A 22,270-nucleotide genomic window follows, 5' to 3' on the forward strand; every position below is an offset into this window, starting at 1 on the left:
CTTACATGCAAACACCCAAGAACAGCTGAGCAGCATTTATGTGAGTCCTTCTCACGCGTTGTTGAACGAAGCCAACAGCTTGCATGGAAACAACTAATAATGAACCAGAAACTGAAGCTGGAATGACAGCTTTAGTCCTGACCACCTGAACTGAGGAAAGAGGAGACTATTCACATAGCTTTTATACTAGGATAGTGAACAGAGTACACAGCAAAGGAAGAAGTAAATGCCAGATAATTATTTAGACTTTATCTCAAGTCCTTGCAATCTTTAAATGTCTACAGATCGATTTGCAGGACCAGTTCAGCACACAGAGCAGTTTCAGCTTTTAACAGCATTGATCAGTGCATATTTCAGTAATACTCCTCACTTACATGAGGTTTTTTTAAGTGCCAATGCAAACACTGATAAGAATATATAACACACTCCCATCACTAACCTGGCTTTGTTCCCAGCATCCATGAGGTCTGCAATGTCTGTGTAGGATGTGACTGCTAACTTGGACAGATCCTCCACGTAGGGCCCAAGGAGAGGATGTTCTCGCACCCGCAGATTCCCTTTGTTCTTCGGGTTCAACAAGTCTCTGACTCTCTCACAGTAAATCTCCATGTAACTCACCTGAAAACAGGAATTTCCACAGACAATTCACTATTTCTGAAGGTCTCCTTCCTCCACAGCATTTCAGAGTGCCAGTGGTAGAAATTCCCCCAGCCCACACAGGAAAGCTACGGGTGCCTCGGGTTATTCACAGCTTAAACACTGGCAGAGGCAAGAGTCAAAAGTCTCCTACATCACACCTCTAACACAAGCTGCTGGCTCTGCATCCATGTACAGATCCTTCAACCATTTCAGAAAACAGAAAACATTGGTGTGTAATGAAAAATTATACACTGGAGTCCACAATCACCTGAACAGCTTATGACACAGCACAAGCATCAAACAAGACAGACGGTAAAAGGAGTCTGCTTCCAAGGAATGTCTCTTATGAACTACCAAAGCAAACTTAAGAGGGAAAAAAAGCTGATTTTTCTTGTCTGCAGAACTTCGAGCTTTTAGTAAAAAAAAAAAAAAAATCTGCAAATGCATCTTTAAATTTTTCAGCCCATCATTTTTTCCAGGATTGCTACACAGGTAAAGGAACACTGGTTTTCTGTTGAGGGTAAAAAGGAGTCACAGAAAGGTTTTTACATTTGTCTCAAAAGAGAAAAGACAAAAAGCCTTAAAAATAAAATTAAAAACCCCAAACTAATCAGAAATCAGCATCTTAATGCATCATCAATAACCCAGCACCTAAGGTCAGTTTGATGTCCAGCATACAGACATTCTTTGATCCCTCACCACACTCACCTCTACAGAATATGACATTTCCTCATTGCTGTTGTCATTGATTTTCTCAAACAGCTCTTCACATAGCTGGAAGGAAATTAAGCCCAAGTCAGGAATGAGTCTTTACTGAGAAGTAACAGGTAACTATCAGGACATGTCATGGAAATGGCTTCAGAATGAGGGCAGTGAAAGGAAATTACCCTAATGCATCAACCACACACAGCCTCACTGGGAAGAACTCATCTCAGTCCTACATCACCATCAACCTTGTTTTGTCCAGTATCTCAGCACTGCTCTGGGTTTCACCAGTGTCATTACTCTGTACTGTCACATTAGCAGTGAGCTTTAGTTCTGTTAACTCTTACTGCAGTATAAAACACGATTGTGTGTCTGAAGATGCTGTAGAAACCAAACTCCCTTTCTGGGCTCAGTCCTACCTGGGGAATGATGCCTGCTTGGCTCTCCTCCTGCTTGCCCATCATGGTGTAGGATTTCCCAGCTCCAGTCTGGCCATAGGCAAAGATGCACACGTTGTAGCCCTCAAAGGCATGCAGGAGCATCTCCTTCCCAATATCATTGTACACACGGCTCTGAGATGCAAAGCAGGGATCTTCAGGCTGGAAAGACACCAAAACAGCATCAACACAGACTTCCCCTATCATTTGAGTAAGATGTCAAAAAGCAACTGTTTATTTTAATACTGTTACCTCGTGGGTCAATCCCTTAGGAAGAGGTAAATTAGGCCATTTTTACACACAGGTTTCCCAAGGCAGAACAAGATGGAGAAGAACAACAATGACAATGTCACTGCATTGTTTGTGAGTGTATCTTACTCTTAATCTAGTATTCTCTTGCTTCCTGAAACATTGTATTTTAACATTACCTGCTCCTGAAATCAGGACAAATTTAGCTGTGCTAACATTCTAACGTCGGGATCAAGATTTTATCAGACCTCTTCTGTTCCTTGATGCTGCTTATCTGCTAGTTTTCATGCATTCTGTTCATAATGTTCCTGTGACTGGGCTACGATCAACTTTCAGGGCTGCTCTGAAAAACTCAGTAAGAGAGGCGAGTATTTTATTGTGAAAACAGTCTCACTGACCACAGATTTGCTCAGAAATATTAAATCTTATTCCACCATCTAAGTTACTAGAATTAGTCTTAGAGAAATGCATTATCCCTTCTTTGTACATCTTTTAGACAACAAGGCAGGGGAGGAGGAGGTGGCAGAACAACACAGTTCTGCTGGAGAACAATTACTGGAAGTCACTGAGAGCTTAGCACCGATTCACAGAAGGGTGGGGCACAGGAGCTGGATGAGAATTTATTGCTTTTGCAGCTATTGGAAACGTGGATCGCTGAGCTGCCTTTTCCAGATTTGCCAACAAAACCCAGACCATGTGTCCCCTTGAACTGTAAGGACTCGAGCAACTGTCATTTGTCCAAGAGGAAAAATGAACTACCGTGGCACATGTGCATCCTTAAAATATTTAGAACAGAACCTTGTTGGAGAATATTTTCAGTAATCTTTCGAATATGTACAAGTTGTTTTAGCTTTCTGCTCTCACCCAAACAGGGAAACACAACATACAATGACAAGCTTTTAACCTGAATGTGGGTGAGAAAGACTGTGTAGAAACATCTGACAGGGGTGGCAGGATCAGAAGAGAATGTTAAATCAAACCAAAGAACAACAAAACAAAGCTTTCCTGTGTAAGCACTTACCGATGTGTGGGACCAGTAAGAGTAGTCAAAGCTGAAGGACTTTGGTGCTTCCTTAGGGTTCTTTGGGTTGATAATACCTACAAGAATAAAATTCAAACTCTTAGCTAACTTGACACTGAGGAGCATAGTTAATAAGCTGGCTGACCCACAACCTGTGAATCTGAGTACTCAAAGATGCCACATGGCATGTGAGTAGGAAGACTGTAGTAACAGACTCACTGCTTCCTAATACTATTATTCCTGTAGGACTCATTTTAAATAAGACAAGAAAAAAATTCCTAGGAGAAATATGCTGTTGCTTAACAGAATTCTGTGCATTCCACACAATCAACAGAAGCTTTTCCAGATACCTTGAGGTTGGTGGGTTTCGTACTTTGGGGTTTTTTTCCTTCCCAGCCACAAAGCTGCTGGGTATAACCTTTGCCTGCAGGGGAGCAATACACAATGGATCCAGCTGTCACTGCAGGGGCACACACAATGCCTGTAGATTCTGTGTTCCAAGGAGGGTCATTTATAAGCACAGCCCTTGCTGCAGAAGTGAATCTCTACTGCTTCCCTCTTTTTGATACTACAGTGGTGGAAATACTTAAATCTGTTATTTCCAGCAGCTGTTTTCAACACCATCACTGTGAGGAGGACCACAAAAAAGCATAGTCCTGAGGGTATTAGATAAACCACCCTGGATTTACACATCTGCCCCTGCACCTGAAGCTGCAATTTGCCCCTGGGAGTGAACCACTAACTGTGATGTGTGCAAATAAAATCCACAAGGAAATAAGCCACACAAAGGTGTCAGCAGTCTTCCTGGGGATGATTTACATCCTGATACCAGACATCCTAGAAAGAAGATGCTTATTTCTCACATATCCTTCCAGTTAGTTTATGCTTTGGGAGACTGGGGCTTCTCCCTTTCCTTCTGTGATGAACAAAAATTGTATCACCTACAGCTCATGTAGGTGAGACATGTCAAACACGAACATGAACAAACAGCATCTTGCTTCACTGGAATCTCTGAAAATGTGGTTACAGGATCCCCATTAAAATCAAATCATTCCTCTACCAGATGCTGTGTTCCTGAGCAGGGCTGTTGTCCAAAATGAGTGTGGAGAGAAGATCACTCTCCGGATTGCAAATAGCAACAGTTGCTACTCTGTTTCTCCTGGCCAACTCCATTTCACTTGGATGCACCTTGTGCTGACATTCTTGCCTTAAAAAACCTGACAGACATGCAAAGCCAATGAATTATATGCACCAGCACAGTATCAAATTGCCAGAAATGCCTGTGGCTTTGGATAGCAACGCGGGCATCAACACAGAACAAACTGTAACCTAAGCAATCATCCATGGCTCTAGCCTCCCTCCACTGCTCTGCCCGAGCAGCAGTACAGCTCCACTCCCACTGTTCCACCAGCGCTAAGAGAACGAAAAACAAACCCCACAGACAACTCCCTGCCCCAAAAAACAAACCCCACAGACAACTCCCTGCCCCAAAAAACAAACCCCACAGACAACTCCCTGCCCCAAAAAAACAAACCCCAAAGACAACTCCCTGCCCCAAAAAAACAAACCCCAAAGACAACTCCCTGCCCCAAAGTGTAATTAGTTCTCTCCTTGCAGGGCATTCCACCTTGCTACAACTCAACATTTTCTCATTTAAAAATTTTACACCAAAGCTCCAAAAGGTAAGGGAGACATGATGCCTTGTATCTGGAAGTCCCCACCCAAAAAAGCAGTACAAATAATAGAATCTCCACTTTAGTGTCTGAAAACGCACTACAAACTTGCCATTAGGTCCCCTTTCTTGCTTCCAGTCCAAATTTGATCCATCACATTGGACAAAAGTAGAGTTCAGGCTCTGTGATTTATGCAAGTCATTCCATTCAGTTTAATTTTTTCTCTTTTTAAACCACTGTTGTTATTATTATTGGTATTTTCTTAGGCAGACTTTCCTCAGCCCTTCACACTGACTTCCATGTCCAGCTCACTGCTTTGAAAATCACTTTTGAGGATGCATGCTTTTGCAAAGCATATCTTGAGAAGTGTATCAGGAAAAGGAGTTTAATGTGCAAGACAGCAGCTCTGTCAGAGGTTGGGAATGCAGCTGCCTGGCCAAAACCTTCCACTGCAGCAGGAAAGGGTCAGAGAAAGCCTCCCAGCTGCCAGGAGCTCTGCATGCTGCCCCTTGCCACTGGGATCCAGACACAGCCTGTGCACTCAGCCTCAAGCCTATCCATCTCTATTTCTGTTTCTTGCACACAGGCTACATCCTCCATTCTCACAATTCTCAGTCTCCAAACGAATCCAGAAGAGTTGACTGGATGAGAAAATAGAAGATTACAACCTCAACAGATTTCAGCTGGACTGAAACCCTCTTCACTTGGGGCATGGATCACCAGGTGGGTGCTGCCAGCATTAGTGATGCCTGATGTAGTCTAGGTTTAAAACCAGTGATCAGGCAGGCAACAATGTGATTCAAACACCTGGAAGATGATGAGACAGCTCAGAAACCAGGAATTCAAACGGAAATAACTGACCTCACTTGAAGTTAGCTACTGCACCAAGCATCATCTTCAGAGGGACAGGAAAACCCATGAAATCTAGCTACTTTTAAAGCAAGCTAATGGATATTTCTGAAGAAATTAAAAGCCTTCTTATAGTACAGGTAAGCTTTATTCTAAAAGTTCACGTGCCAAATTGGGAAAAAAAAAGAAATGGGGATGCAGAAGTTAGACTGAGTTGGCAACACTGATTTTGTGTACTATGTTTCTCAACCTGCTGTATTTTCTGCTGACCAAAGAAACAAATACAATTAAAACAGAAAGAGGACTGTTCTCAGTGTCTCCAATACCCACAAGAATACTAACAGCTTTTCAGTTACTTTGTTTGGTTTTGAAACCATGCAAGGCCAAGATGAATTATCTCAGTGAATCATGAAATAGGTCGTCATCTATCTCCTCTCCCCACAGCAGCCTCACCACACGGTCCACACACTAATGGTTTAATTACAGAGCCTCAGGAAATGAGAAAGGCAATAAGGCAGACGATCACAGCAGGAAAGCATTAATAGTCTTTTTATCTTACAGAATAAATTTGTTTATCTGCTATTTCAAAGGTCCAATGTGGCAATTAACTCTTCTGTTTGCAAACTGACACTGCTGCTTTGTGCTGCAGCTATAATTACCATCAGCATGGCACCCGAGCAGCTCTGAGTGCTGCAGTTAGCCAGTTTCTGAGCAAATCCCTCTTTCAGGCCCCTTGCTTCACCCAGAGCCAAGTTATTAGGTCATGGGGTATCTCCTAGCTTTCCACAAGCTAAGCTTTCTGCACCAAAGAGACACTGGGAGGGGTATTTCACTGAACCACTGTCTGCCACACCGCTGCTGCTGAAACAGGTCACACCTGGAGCCCCGAGGTGAGAAGGATGGAACAAGCTGAGGGTAACATTTCTCTGCTGCAGTGCCTGAAACCTCTTCTGGGATCAAAGCAGCAACCACAGCGGGGGCCAATGCCCACCATTTACCTTTGGAATGGCAGGCCAAAAAAAAGGCAAGAGAATGTTCATGGGATTAAAATATTTTCTACAAAGCACTGATTTGGTTGAGAGAGATAAATGCCCTTATTATTACTTCTCTTTATTTGAATAATGAATTTCTGGAAATTTTGAATAATAAGCTTCTCCTTAACAAATACTATTTAGATCCATTTTGTACCTTTGTACACAATAAAGTAATTACACGTCATAAAGTGAGATAAATAAAAGTACACTGTGTGAGCAGCTCTGAGCAGCACCCACGTGAAGCAGCTGAGTTAGCACCCACTGCCATGCCCACCGGGAGACACAGCCTGCATTTTAAAAGCTTAGTCTCCCCTTACAGCTGCACAGTGAGCCAAGCTGAGCTGCTTCACACCATCCCAAGTCCCTCTAAGCAGGAGTAATTCACATATTCTCTGGAGCTCAAGCAATTTAAACAATTCTTTGTAGCTGCTTAGCTGTTTAAGTTTGGTGGACTTTTTGGTAACTGTAACTACAAACATTTTCAATCTCACTGACCAAAAGATAAGGAAACATACGCTTTTAAAAGAAATTTCTTCACACCAGATAATCTCTTTCTTTTGAGTGTTATATAAGACCCAAATACTGATTGATCCTTGTACAGGACAGGTACGTAGTAGGAGCAGTACAGAGGAATAAAAGGAGAAAGCAGGAGCACAATAAATGAAAGAATTCCACTTTCAGATGTGCTCTGCCAACAGCAACACACCAATCTCCACAAAACATTTGCATTTTAACATATCCTTACTTAAACAGGCAACTTCATCTTTTGGCATTTTTATTTCCACAGTCCATCCCACTTGTTCCTTAATTAACATTTTATATACCATCCACCATCTGCTTTATCAGCTAGCACAAAAATAACATGTACTTTCAACCTTTCAAGTCTATGAGCTCAAATTCATCCCTAGTTTTTTAGCAAACACTGTAGCAATACTTGAAAGACCACTGTTGAACTAGTACCCATATATTTCATAGTATGTATTATGTTTCATTGCTATTGTCATTTTGGACGTCCAAATTTTTTGCCTTATAATCCAGTTTTCATTTCTGAAGCTGAAACTCAAAAAGCACAGGTCAAATATGCATTTTGTTTTACAATTATAACCAGAGTGTGGAGCACAGCCAAGAGCTGATGATAAGTTAAAATCTTCTAGGGCATTTTCAATTGGAAGCAGCATTCTGTCTTCTCTCTCCTTTCTGAACACACACACACACTCCTACTTTGAGCCTTCATTTCTGGATTTACACTTCCAGTCTCCTTTAAAACTAACCAAGTAAACAGACAGTGGGAAGCCTACAAAGGGGAGAAAAAAAACCCACAAAAGCACGGAAACTTAGCCAAGATCAGCCCCCTCATTCCATTCCCATCTACTCAGTCACATAAATATTTTTGCAGGCACAAAGAATGACTAGAAGTGCTTCTTAACCACTCCAAACTCGTATCAGATTATGACACTGAATTTGCAGTCCAAGCCTGCTCTGCTCTCATCCCAGTCAGTGCTGCTCCTCAGCATGTCACAAATTCGTCAGATTAGAAATTATCTGCAGTTCAGTAACTGGGGGTGCCCAGCACACACAATTCCTTCTAATAAGCTCTTGGAACAGAGAGACACAGTGCAGAGCACTCAAGAGGCAAGAGCTGAAATTATTCCCTTGCCCTGCCTGCATTTAAAGTGCAGCCAGAGGACTGCCCGGCCCCGCCTGTGCCAGAGCCCAGAGCCGCCTTGCAGGGCTCGCTGCCAGCATCGGTCACCGGGGGTGCTGCAGGGAGCTGGCTAATGCAGCCTGCCCTCCAGATCAACACCAGCAGCCAGAATTAACCTGCGCCTCAGCCTGGGATTAGCTGGGACACGGGCTGTGCTAGCAAGGGGGGTGAAGGGACAGACACACTGAGGGCTTTCAAAAGCAAACAAACGATTCCTGATCAGAAATGAAACCCGATTATGATGAAAGTGGAGTACGGAACTGGAAAAACCGACCTTCCCAGAGCTGTGCAACACAGCCTGCTTTGTCGTCAACATCTGCCATGCCCACGCTGCTGCCAGAACAGGCGATGCTGAGGGCACAAAACCTCTTCAATTTCTACATTTGAAATAAAATTAGATTTCTTCTCACCAAGAGAGGCTTCACACCAGCCTCTACAATTCTCCCTGTGGCTGCATTATTCTAGCTCAAGCACATTTTCCTACCAAATGCCACCACTCAGAGGTAACAGCTAGCAAGAAAAGCAGTGTCTTCACTTTTGCTCTCCTTAATCATTAGTAAAGGAATAGGCAGACATTTTCAAAAATCATTCTGGTCTCGACAGAACTTTGGAAGGGGCAACTTCTGGAACAAAAATACAAAATAATTTCTATGCCTTCTTCAAACTCTATTTGGATCAATATAAGCAGTAGTTTTATTAAGTTTGAATAAACAATTTATCCAATGAAAAAAATCTGGGGCTTTCAGAATTGATTCCACAAGAGCAAATCAACATTAAAAACAGAGTCTCTTAAAAAACATGGGTCTGGAAAATATATCTGCACCATCTGTAGACTAGAATGACAACAATGGGAACATGTTCCTTACAGAGAGCAGGGTGGAGCAGGCATTCTTTATTTGCAGGAACGTGAATAACACCACAAAGACACGTTTAATACAGGCTTCTTTCCTAGGCATACGCTGCAATCAGATCCATGGCCATAGTGCTTTTATAAGACAGACTTTCAGGGCTGTTATTATAAGAGATAAATGAAGGGAAATGGACACTTCCAGCTCATGAAGCAGTGCTTGCTTTTCAAAGCATTGTTTGCATTTTTCAAATCATTAAAAGGGAAGGAAACCAAGTAGAAGCTAAGAACAGCTCATTTGGAATTCAACCGGATTCTCTCCCCACTGTGGAATTTCAGCCCTGCACTGGGAGAAAGGTTGGCTGGGGGAGGGAGTCAGGCTCGGCAGCAGCAGGGCAAGGCCACCGCTCGCTCCCCGAAGCTGCTGGAAAGCCGCTCTCATCCTCAGCTGCTCTTACAGATCCAGGAGCTATAAATACAGCTCTCCAGCTGGTGTTCTTGGAGAACAGCACGGCAGCAGGCTCTGCAGCAGGCAGGAGCCAGCCGAACCAGACTGTTCTCCCTGGCTGAAGAGCTGACCCAGAGCCATTCCCAAACTTGCACTGTCAGTGGATTACCTGGGAACGTCCGAGTGCAGAGGCAGCTCTGGGCGTGGGGCTGGTCAGTGCTCCAGCTGAATTCTGGGCTCATGTTTTCTGCCTCAAGGCAGGTAAAACAGTATCTCCCTTCGCCTTCTCTGAGTTGACATCGCCAAGAGCCAATGGCCTCTCCTACAGCATTTTCACCTTCAGATGCATGCCAGCAACACACTAAGAGAGCACCACATAGCACTGGAATCCTGGGGAGCCACGTCTTAAGGACCTCAGTCCACTGCTTAGGTCAGTTTGGTCAGCTCTTAACAGTGGATGTCTCTGGAAGAATTTGTGTAGTGAATGACAATATCCAATTCTTAAAGTAGTTCCTATTAACAATTTACATTCTCTTTACTTCTTGCATACTAAGAAGTGGCAGTTTATTTAAGCATTTGATAAAAAGAATCGCCTCTGGAGGCCTAGTTCTGTGTCAGTGAGCACTAATTCTGAAGGGGAAGCATTCCACATGGAGAATCACCACTGACAGAAACTGCTCAGGGTTTATTAGTAATACCTCCCTGCTATGGTTCCATACTTACTTCATAACATAATGTAGTCTAACTGCATCATGGAACACCCTAGTCATCATCCCACAGTCTCACTCCAGAACCAGCATTTGCATCTCTAGCATTTAAAGATCATTAAATGTTCCTCTTCCCCCAGCTCCCCAAAGTCATCTTTTAATTTTTTTACAGTGCAGAATTAACACTTCAAGCTATTTTTATTCAATCGTGAGAAAGGCTTTAGAAGGAAAATCAAGCACCTAAAAAATCCACATTTTTATTTCTTCTCCAAAGAAATATTCCAGGCTTGTAGCAAACCATATGAGCTGTCAATACTGCAGGGCATTCAGAGACAGTGACTAAGACAGACTTGCGGACACAGAAATTCCTAATGCTGCAAACCACAGAGAACTCTAACGCTCATATTGGTAAGAGGACAGTCACCAGAGCAGTTTGGGTAACCTCTGCTACTGTGACCTCTTTGACTTGTCTTTCAAACCTCAACCACAAGACCATTCAGGCATCCTCCATGTGACACCATTTATCTGCCGTGCACAGCCTGTTTTGATAACACACCCACCATGAATGCAGCGCAGTATTATCATTCTGACAAGCATTCAATTAGCTTGCACCACGAGCAAGGATTTACCGACCAGAAAAATCAGGGAAGGGGTGAAGTGACATTCCTGCAGTGCTGTTTATTTGCCCAAGACAACCTCATCATGCAAGATACCAGCAGAAAACACTAGAAACACTTGGAGAAAAAAACCAAAACAACCCAAGAAAACCAAGCTGTATGCTCTAAGAACCAATGCTTTTTGGCAGGCACAAGGCATCAGAAAGGCAATATGCTCATTTTTTGAGATATCTAAAATTATTATTTTCATAAGACAAATAGCGAGTCAAAAGTATATCAATAAAAGAGATGGCTGAATTATTGATGAGGTTAGGTTACTCTATGAACCTTCCAATAGTTTTGACTTTTGTATTATATTTGAAGTACCTCTAATTTAGACAAACATGCAATAAATCAAAAGCCTTTGAAGTTCAGTCCTGCTTTCCCACCCATTTTTAATTTGCCCCAGAACAACTGCATAAAGCAGCACACACCTTAAAAGACAAAAAAAAAAGGAACGAAAAAAACAAAACAAAGGAGAAATTAAAATTAGATGCTTCTGTATTAGGGTTTTTGGTTTTTTTTAATTTAAACATTTAAGTCTACATCTGAGGTTTAAACACCTTAGGGAGAAAAAAACTCCAAACAACAAAACAGTATTAGAAGAAATACACTTTTTCCCCCTACAACCTCTACAAATTAACTCCAGAGTGTCTCAGCAAGGTTTTCTGATGCCAGGGATGCCTGGATGAGAAGCTGACAGCCATATGTCCACAGCAGCAGATGGGATTATTGTTACTGGCAGATGGGACCACTCCACTAGGCCTATTTTTATTAAACATCCAATACCTTCAGCAGCCACAAAGAACCTGCCAGCATTACTGAAACACAGACTAGTGCTGAGCTAAAATCCCCACAGGTAACTTGCAGTGCTGACGGGAGGATCCAGGGGCACTCAGCCCTCCCAGGATAACCTGGGCTGTGCAGGTGCACCTTTCCACTGTGCCCTTCAGGACAAACCAGGACACACAATCATCACAGATGAGCTGCAGTTGGAGAACTGGGCTTTGCTCTGTCACTTGCACATACTAGATGCTAAACCCTATTTTCACTCATCTAGTGCCCAATTCATTGCAACAGACACATTCCAAGTAGGGTACATCCGTACTTCCTTCTTTCATTTTTCACATGTGTATTTTGATTTTTAAAAGAATAAGCCTGCTGGGCTCTTTGCTAGTGATTAGTATCTAAATGCTGTCTTGTAGCTACTAGTTTGAATCTCTGCTTCAATTTCATTTGTTTTTATTTATGCATTATTTACATGCATTTACAGGCCAGACTATCAAATCACTTCCACAAAATAAAAAAAAAGCAAAACAAACAATCAAACCAACCAAAAAACCAAACCAAAACAAAAAATCCCTCAAACAAACAAAAGCCAAACCAGAAAAAGCACAATGCTGGGGAGTCTTTAGGCACAGAAGAGCTTCTTTTTTCAGCTCAATAACCCAAGGCAGCAGCTGCCAACGTTGTTTATATTTGTTACGTTTGAAAAGCCCGTACAAGAATGAGCACAAGAACTACTGACACACAAAACACTCTCAGATCTATAGCTCAGCTTTCGTGGATTACACTGCAGAATCTTTTTCCCACTCACTACACAAACAGTCATAAATTAACTGGACAGGAATAAGTAATTAATACATTGTGGGCAAGATGCATTGGTGTGAACCTTTCTGAAAAAAAATTGGAAAAAGCAGGAATTACAGACAAAATCTATTCAATCAAGATATGCAGAAACCGTGATCTGTACTTTAATTAATAATTTCAAAAGGCCTCTTGGGAGTTTGGCCATGATAAGCCACCTATTCAGTAATTTAAAGACTTTACTCTTCAGAACAGAACTCCAAATGGAAGCATCCTTTCAGCCAACTGAGTCCACTAGCTTAGCAGGTGCTTTTGAAAACAAAGTTTATGTTTCTTAGGATGATTTCTAAGTTATAATTATTTAAAAAGAAGGCCTTTTCTGAAATTAATCCCACTGAGTTACTGTTTTGATGGAGTTTTTTAATTACTGTTTGATGGTGACATTGCCTGTTCTTTGGAAGCTATTTTGCATTCCCAAGTTAATTTAAATAGTGCAATTTTACAGCTTCTACCTTGTCTGTCTCTAAGATTCCTCCATTACCTTCTCCTCCCCTGCCCCGTGTCCACTGAGAACCTCTGGCAGTATCACTCCAATGGATCCCGTCTGCAAAGAGAGATGATCCCAGCAGCCTGGCCTGCCCAGCTGCAGCCCTGAGTGCAGCCACACGTGACTCCAGCTCAACTGCAGAACCTCACTTGGGAAACGTGCACTGAAGACAAAGACTGACAATGGCAGTGCAACATGAATCATAGTAGAACAGAAAAAAAAAGACAATAATATCTTCAAGTACTGATTTCAAAATTTCCGTATTTTGCATCCTTCCAGAAGGAAAACACAAGTCCCAGTTACTCCCAGTAAGTGTCCTTAACATTACGGGTTAAAGATCTTAGTGCAAATTCTCTTTGTCTGAGATTAAGACATACCTAGAACTGCATTCAGCTGCATTGTCATTTTTAAACAGGAAAAATGATAAAAACAGACCTACTATGGATCTTGGTTAAAGGTCTTGATCTCCTAGGAGGAAATGACATTAAAGCTAGATAGGATAACAAGTAAATTCTGTAGGAGTGCACAAGCAAATTATGTTGTTTTGCTTCTAAGGCAAAGAACTGTGGAACAAAATTGAGCATAAGCTTTCTAAGCCAGAGGGACGTTTTGCTTCGCTGGCAAGCACCACGTGAATGACAGGCAATCCCCAAAGCCATAAACAGCCAAATTCACACAAAAACTGTCCAACAAAAGCAGCATGTCAGGCAACAACCCTGGTGGCATTCTGACTTCAAGAACCTACTTCATTATGTACGTCAAAAACCACTCCTTTTTCACACATTCATCTAAAATTATTTATAAATGAAGTACACCTGTCATACACTTTATTATCTGTATCTTTATACAGCTTTCCTTAACAGGATCCTGAGCACTCTGCCTCAGTTTCACTGTAATGCAGGAGTCTCTGCCAATACATTTACAAAACTCAGACTTGGACAAAGTTTAAACACAGGACCCACAAAGGATTTGCAGAATAGCCTGGTCAATCAATACATACAGAATTAAGGCTCAAGTAACTGTCAAAATCCCTTACAGCTATCAGACTTCACTCTGTCTCATCAATCCGGTGTCACGACAGTCCATTAGGCTTTAATTCCAAGATAAGGGAACTTTAACTGCCTTGGAGGCTTAAAATAGTCACTACTCAGGGTATCACCCTCCTCTCAGGTTTGCCTCCTGCCAACTTGATCAGCGCACAAGTGAAAAAATAACCTTCTCAGAGGCAGGATACCCAGACCTTGATCACTTCACTGGCACAGCTAAAGTGTGAAGCAGGAACTCTTCAGTCTAGAATTACTACTGAATCCCCTTTATTTTCAAATTGCTGCATCAGATAGGAGTCTCAGATACACTAATTTCACTTCATGTGCTCAGCTTTTAGTCAGCAAGTTCAGACCTTAATAATGAGGAGTTCAATAATGTAACTGTGGGGCTGCAAAAAACTGAGCATCATGAAAATGAAAGAATCTTTGGCAGAGCAGCAGTTATGCCCCCCAAATCTAACACGTTGCCTAAAAGCATACCAGCTGAAGAATTTCAGCTGGAAGGTATGTGTGCCAGACAACTTGGTTAGGAAGATTCTTTGGAGAGAAGATTTCTGCTGCTTTTTTTCCCCACCAAACAATGCCTTATTCATATCCTTTATTATACAATCCTCTTCTGTTCAAACTACTCTCTGTCCATTGCTTTCTTCTATTTCTCCTCTAAGAGGGAAACACAGGGGGAAAATATCCCACAGAATGTAACAATGTTTAACTATTGCAACTGATGATTCCTTTCCACAGTCTGTAATGTCCCGATGACTTAAACCCAACCATCTGTCACATCACCCAGCTCGATCAGAGCCACAGCATTCCAATGAAAGGCTGCACATTAGAGCACTTCAGCAAAAGAAGTCATTTCTGCAAAGACATTTCCAATTAGATAAATCTGAAGCACTTTTCTCCTCTTGAAGGCTGATGCAGTTTCTTGGAAACATGTCAGAGGTGCAGCTCTAGCGCTCAGAAGCAGAACCAGCGTCTGGCCAGGCCACAGCTCCAGCTCAGACACACCCTCTGCTGTGCCACAAACAAGGTGCTTCCACGGGCTCCTGCAATCAAACACCTGAAGCATCTAAAATTACTGCTGTGATGACTGCAGCAAGAAAAGCTGTCACAGAGGTTCCCAGAGGTGCTGCTGGAGCCCAGAGCTTGATGGCATTTCCATAACAAATGTCCTCTAATGAAGTCCAGAGCTCTTGCATTCTACACTGGGATCCAGCGATGAGATACAAGCCCCTGTTCCTCATGAGATGACCTCAAACCCCTCCCACCCCTTACTTAAATGGAAATTTTGAAACCCAATCACAAAAAAGCTTCTTTGGGTAGTATTGTACATGAGGTCTAAAGATAAGAACTTTCTGCACTAAAAACCGAACTGTCTTCCCTATGACACCTCTCTTCCAAAGAAACCATAAACACTATATAATTTAAACCACAACCAGGATTCAAATTCCATTGCAGAAGCACAAGCAGGCTGACGTACAACCTTGGCTAAAAAACAAGGGAGAGGCCTCTATGAAACCTCCTTTGTGTTAACAGGCATGAGTAAACACTCAAGCAATCAGACAGCGAAATAACTCGGAGCTCCTGGAGTGTTGCTTTCTACAGCTGCAGACAAGATGGCTCTACTTGATTACCTAGCAATGAAAAACTGCCCCAAGAAGAGCAGTTCATGGGCAGAACTGCTGGTCTGCAGGTGAGGAGCAACACTCCCTCAAATGCTGTCAATACTGCCTTGACCTCAAGCATGAAAAACAACCAAAGCAGGTGTGCCCACACACAGGTTCCCACAGAACAGTGTTCTCCAAATTACACTCACAACAATTATATAGAAAGCTTAAAACTTCTAATTGGTTAGAAAAAAAGATGATTTTACATAGTCTGTTATTTTGCTGTTGTTTAGACATCTGCTCTGGAAAGCATAAAACTTGACACCCCTTTCATCTCAGCTTTCCCACCCAAATTATGCTCTTAACCAAAAGCACATACTGCAGAATAAGCACACCAAGAACTAAGGCACCAGATCCAAGCAGGACTTATACCCCCACAATTATCATGTGGTGGTGTGCAGTGTATCCCTCTATCTGTCTACCCACATGATATTCCCAAACACTGAAGTTCACAAAGAGGTTTTCATTTTGGTACTCCAGTCCTTCTGTAGAATTTTCAGATCAGCAGAAGCAAACACCATGAACAATTCCATAAAAATCAAGATACTTGTGATTTAGACGTTCTAGTCGCATTCAGAGATAATCTAGTTTGTAATGCCAGCCTCAGAAAAGCAGAATAACTAAATATTAATTCTAGATGATAAAATGTATACAGTTCTCAGTCTGACAGAAGAAAATATTTAAGTCGAATATTCAAGTTGGGGAACAGAAACAAGATTAAAATGCACTTACTGGTTGAATTGCCTTGCATCTGGATGATACATTTGGACTCCTTGCTGGTTTCTCGGGAGTTGAAAGGCCGGACCCGAACAGCCACCTTCACGGAAGCCCCCGACATCCTGGCTGCTGGCAGCACACTCGGGGAATGGAAAGTGATCAAGAGCCTTTCAAGCTATCCTTCCTGTTGGTGTTTTCTAAGGAGAAAAATACCATTTAGTTATTTACAGCTATTGTGTTCAAGATAATGATAAAATTAGGAAGGTTCAAAGTTACTTCATAAATGCGATTTCTGCTTTGCAGATCACCCTCCCTCACCCCCAAAAGGTGTCACTTCAAAGCCAGAACTGGAAATACACTTATCAGCACCTGTTCACTGTCTGCCTAGTCAAAAGTTTGTCACCTGAAGCAGTTCTTTTAAAGTGTACAAATATTTGGTTTTCATACAATTTCATACATTTCTTTTCTGGAAGAAAACCAATACTTGGTTTTCTTCCAGAAAGTAAGGATGCCAATATCAAAATAAATATCTGGTTACAACATGTGCTAGGCTTAACCTAACAAAGATAATTTTAGCAGTAAAGACACAGCTACTTAAATTTCATCATGAGGCAATGCCCACACAGCCCATACCAGGCTCTCACACTGCCAACCCTTGCTGCCACAATGCTTTAGCAATCGTATTAAAACTAACCCAAGTGTCATGGGCCACAGCACCCTGACTTTCAATACATATGACTCCAGAGAAAAGGGTGTACCCTTAAAGAACTCCTTGCAGTCCTGGGAAAGTCCTCTTCTGGAAGGAAATAACAACTCATCAACTACTTGTGTATCTACTGATTAAAGGACACACTGTAAGAAGAGGAGGAATCAAGAATTGTTGCCTTCAGGGTAACTGTTACTATCTACATTCAGGCAAATGTCCACCATTAAATTCATCTCCATTATCAAAATACTTCTTCAAATCCTACTACACCTAAATGATGGCGCACTTTTGTTGCAGGGAACAATCCCTGACATCCACTATCCAGACTTCAAGGCATGTCTGAGACAGAGTTGGAATGCAGGGTTACAAAAGATTGGTTTGTTTGTTTTGCTGTCCACCAGCCTTTTCCATTAGAGAAAGGTTTTCAGTTGGTGCACTCCTGAGAAGTCCAACTTCCTGCCACAGGACACTGTCAGTCCTGAAGTCTAATAGCCTCAAAAAGCCACAAGATTCAAAGAATAAGTCCTACTAAAAATCTCCTACCCTTGGCTAGCAAAGCTTCCGTGGCACAGACATACAGAACCTGGATGACTGCAGTGAGGAAACATTCTTTATGTTTGATTTATCCTTATATCCTAAATATCTGCTATAGCCACTGCTGAAGAGAGGATTCAGAGCTGGACTGATCCTTGTCTGACTCAACGCAGGCATTTCTATCTGGACCCTGACTTACCCTGGGCAGAACTCAACTCTGCTCAGCCCTGCACCCAGGAATCCTGACATCTCTGGCCATCAACACACCACGTACCTGGTGAATGCTCATTTCAGGGTTGTGATCACAGAAGTACAAAAATTACTAGCAGGTCTAAAGCAGAAGCATTTCGGCTCTAAAGTAAGTTCCACCCCTGGTAAAAGTACTTATACATGCTTAATTCAAGTTATGACACATTTTCCCACAGTACAAGAAGTCTTTAATAAAACTGCAATACTTCATTAATGCCATCACATGATGAAGGCAGAAATTAAATTACTCCCCCAAGTAGAAGCAATTCAAAGTATTCCTTATTTTCACAGGTACCTGAGGTATCTCATCAGACTAGAAGAATGTCTTTAGGAGCAAGCCAACTGAATCTCAACGTCATTGGTAGAGCAAACTGGTTGAACAATGATTAATGACACAGCCACACCACCAGCTCGGGGTTAGTATGGAATTTCAAAAAGCTTCACTAAAATCCTGGACACAGAATAGAGCTGCAGAGTACTGGGAGTGAATTCACACGATGTCACGGGGAGTTCTGTGACTGCCTCTCTCCCTCTTGCTCAGAGGCGCCTGCTTTGGTGTGGAACCAAGCATCAAACACACAGTTTCATTATCAACTTCCCCCCCGGAATCCACCCTGCGGGTCTCGGGCCCCCTCCCTAGCAGGGCCCCTGCACGCAGCCAAGGGCCAGGACTAATCCCGACAGGGCCCCGGCTCTTCATGAGGTGACCCTGAGCACTGCTGGGAGCAGCAGCGTCACTGCGCACGGCCACGCGGCACCCTGTTCATGAAACGCTGTTCAATACCCTGCCAGCTGCAAACCCCCATTTCTGCCAAGTTCACAGTGACACAATGGACTTTGTCCAATGTGTTCTTACAATATTGTTCATGAGATGTAGGGGGCTTCTCTTCCCTTCTTACTGTGGAGTCCCACAAAGAATTTTTTTCATAAAACCACCTCTCAGAGCACTGCATTAATTTCTGCAGAAACAGAGAGTGGGATGAAAGAATCATCTACTTTTATATATATATATATGAATATATATATATATTCTCAAGTACCTATTAACATCATATTCACAATACGAAAGCATGAAAATCCCATTTCCAGAGACTCCATGTGCACTAGCTAAATGACAGACCTGTTTGAAACACAACAGTGAAGAGATTCTCAAAGAACAGATCACCAAATCAGCTGCAACATGAAAATTTACCTGCTGGACTTCTGCAGTTACCAATTTTTCCCAACCCTAACTTTTGTGCTGACGGAAAATTAAATGTGGTATAATTTAAAATCTCTTTTGTTCTCAACTCTGCTATTTTTCATAGCTGAAGTAAGCAAAACACCTACTTGTATTTGCACATGGATTTCAGACGTTTTGAATATCAATTCACTATGCAAGATTTAATTTTAATTAGTAAGAAAATTGACCAAAACCAACATATTTTGCCAAGCTTTCCATACATTTAAGCTGTTGGGGTTTCGAGGGGTTTTTCAACTTACCAGTTCTCTTAACTGGTTGTAACAATTTATCAAGGCAGCACTGCCCAGGTCACACAGAACGGCAACATAAGGCAAAATGAGCCCCAAGGTACCCAGACTGCAGCTGGTTTTTCAGGGTTCACATTTACCAGCAGTACAAAATGCTGACTGCAGAATGGAAACATAACTTGAAAAGAGAAATCCAAAACATGCAATACAGTTAGTGGTACAGATTTAGAAGAACAATATTCTCAAAAGACGACTTTTTTAATGTTCATTACAGGCTTAGAAGGCTGCCATCCATGCTGGAGTGAATCATCTCCCTAATGTCTTGGAAGGAATCTGCTAGCTGTGTCTCTCTCGATGTTCAGTCTGCTTGAACCCAGCCATGAACCGAGAAGGGAACTGCGTGTGTGTCTCTGAGGTGATCTACCACCGGCTCCAAAACAGGTGGTGGATGACATTTGAGTAGTTTAGTGAGCTTCATCAGCAAAAAGCAAATCCTACATCCTAGTTTACACCTATTTGAAACTAAAGACACTCACCCTGTAAGTCTTACAGTGAGATTTTAATATTAAAAGGTATCTTTGAAAGAAATCATCTAAATATCTTGCCTGTTTACTGGTATTCAAGCTGACAAACCCAATTGTGTTGATGAATCACCCTTCACAGGCTCAATTAGATCTGGGCTTTCACAAAAATATCTGAATAAACATTAAGACTTGAATACTTGGATGTATCTGAAAGTTTTGGCAAACCAGTTTTTATGCAATGTCAAAATACAAACACATTGCTATTTATTTAAGTTAAAAGCAGAGCAGGGATTTAGATTCAAATTATTATTTATACATGCAGAGAAGTCTGCAACAAACTTGAAATGGTTACAAAACAATGCTCAAAATCTATATCTCTGCACTCAACCAAAAAAACCACCCAAACCCACCACATACCACAAATAAAGAAGAATCACTTTTTATTTAAGAGAACCAGTCATAGACCAGATAACTGTGTCCTAGCTGCATTTCACAGAATGTGCTAACTTTGAAACAAAAAAATGGCTTGCAATTTAATCAGTGCAAGAGCTCTAAAGAAATAAAACAAGGACAGAGATTAGCACACGGAAAGTTGGCAAAACAGCTGTTTGGGGCAGCAGGCGTATCTGAACAAGGGGCCCCAGCAGAGCCAATTTTAGGAGCCGCATGAAGCTCGGGCAGTGCTGACAGTGTGATCCCTCAGCTGAACTCACACACACGCTCTGCTATATCTGGACCAGGTGGAGATGCCAGATCGAACAGTGCTGCAGAACTTGGCGAGGCACTGAAACCTGATCACATGCACACATGGCTATTTACCAACACCGGATTGTGCAACGGCAAAGAGGACTGAGCTAAGAAGGCGCTGGAAGCGGAGAGAAATATCGCTTAGAATTCAGAATTCGGTATGACCGTATTTACATTCCGGAGAGCAGACATAAATCCATCATCTGCTTCTGGCGGACTCCGCAGCGCGGGCGCTGCCCCCATTGCGGCGCTGGGGCCGAGCGCCAGGCCCGCTCCGCCGCCCCCCGCCCGGGCACGGGCACGGGCACTGCCGGCTCATCGTGCCAACATGGCTGCCCGAGCCGGGCCGAGCCGAGCCGAGCCGGGCCCGGCCCGCCCGGGAGCCCCCCCGCGCTCCGCAGCGCCGCCCGGAGCCGCGCCGGCCGCCCCCGCCCCATCCCGGCGCTGGGGGAGAAGGGCGGCGGAACGCGGCACGGCATCCGGCCGGTGGGAAAGCCGGGGAGCGGCCGCCCGGGGAAAAAGGAAGGAGGGAGAGGAAAGGAAGGAAGAAAGGGAAGGGAAGGGAGGGAGGGAGGGAAGAGTCCCGGGGGACGAGGAGATGGCATCGGGCAGATGGCAAGGCCGAGCGGGGCCCCACGCCCTTGCGCCGCTGCCCTGACAGCTCCAGGGCATCCAGCGCTATGCATCCATCCATCCATCCGTCCCTCCATCCGTCCATCCATCCATCCATCCGTCCCTCCGTCCGTCCATCCCCCCCCGCTGCCGGCCTCAGCCCTCGGCGGGGCCCCACAGATGCGCACGGCAGCATCGCCGCCTCCCCCTCCGCATTACGGCATCAGCCCCCCACCCCCGCCCCGCTCCGGCCCCGCCAGCGCGGAGCCCCCTCAGCTCAGCCCCCTCAGCGCAGCCCCCTCACCTGGCGCGGGGTGTCCGCGGAACGCGGGCGGTGCGGCGTCAGCAGCCGGCGGGGCAGCGCAGCGACAAAAACCCGGCCATCCCCATCGCCGCCTCCACCGAGGCCTGGAGACCCCCCCGCTGCCGGGAGCGGAGCGGGAAGGGCGGGGGAGGCGGGGAGGGAGGAGAGCGAGGCCGGCCGGGAGGAACGGGCGCCGCGCTCGCCCCAGCGCCGCTCCCGCACTGCCGAGCGCGGGGGGAGCGCCCCGCTCCGCCAATCGCCGCGCGCCGCCCCGCCCCCTCGCCACAGCCCGCCAATGGCGCTGCGCGCAGCCCGCGCGCGCCCGCCCCCGCCCTGTCAATCACAGCCGGCCGCGCCTCCAGCGCCGCCTGGCGGGGCCCGGCCGCAGCGGCGCCGCCCTCCCGACCGGGCCCTCCGCGCGCAGCGGGGGCGCGGGGAGGCGGATCCGCGGCACCTCCAGCCAATCAGAACCCGCGATGCAAATCACGTCTGCGCCCTCGGAGCCTATCGGGAGCGGGGCCGCAGCACCGCCCGCCGCGCTGTGTCCGTGCGCGCCCGAGCCGTGAGGGGCGGCGGGCCCGGGGCGCCGG

General features: G+C 44.2%; 1 protein-coding gene across 24 annotated transcripts in view; it reads right to left on the reverse strand.

The window, feature by feature from the left end:
- KIF1B (kinesin family member 1B) overlaps window positions 1-21,820 on the reverse strand; it is a 76,729-nt gene extending 54,909 nt beyond the window's left edge. For all 24 annotated transcript variants that reach the window (XM_038159823.1, XM_038159822.1, XM_038159810.1 and 21 more), the window contains exons 1-6: window positions 21,681-21,820; window positions 16,550-16,731; window positions 3,052-3,128; window positions 1,764-1,943; window positions 1,348-1,413; window positions 440-618 (exon numbers count right to left, since the gene is read on the reverse strand). In XM_038159823.1, the coding sequence (XP_038015751.1) occupies window positions 440-618; window positions 1,348-1,413; window positions 1,764-1,943; window positions 3,052-3,128; window positions 16,550-16,655 (608 nt within the window). In that variant the 5' untranslated portion in view covers window positions 16,656-16,731; window positions 21,681-21,820. The remainder of the gene's footprint in view (window positions 1-439; window positions 619-1,347; window positions 1,414-1,763; window positions 1,944-3,051; window positions 3,129-16,549; window positions 16,732-21,680) is intronic.
- Window positions 21,821-22,270: the final 450 nt, after the last annotated feature.

This window comes from Motacilla alba, chromosome 21, assembly GCF_015832195.1.
Source record: "Motacilla alba alba isolate MOTALB_02 chromosome 21, Motacilla_alba_V1.0_pri, whole genome shotgun sequence".
Classification (NCBI taxonomy): Eukaryota; Metazoa; Chordata; class Aves; order Passeriformes; family Motacillidae; genus Motacilla; species Motacilla alba.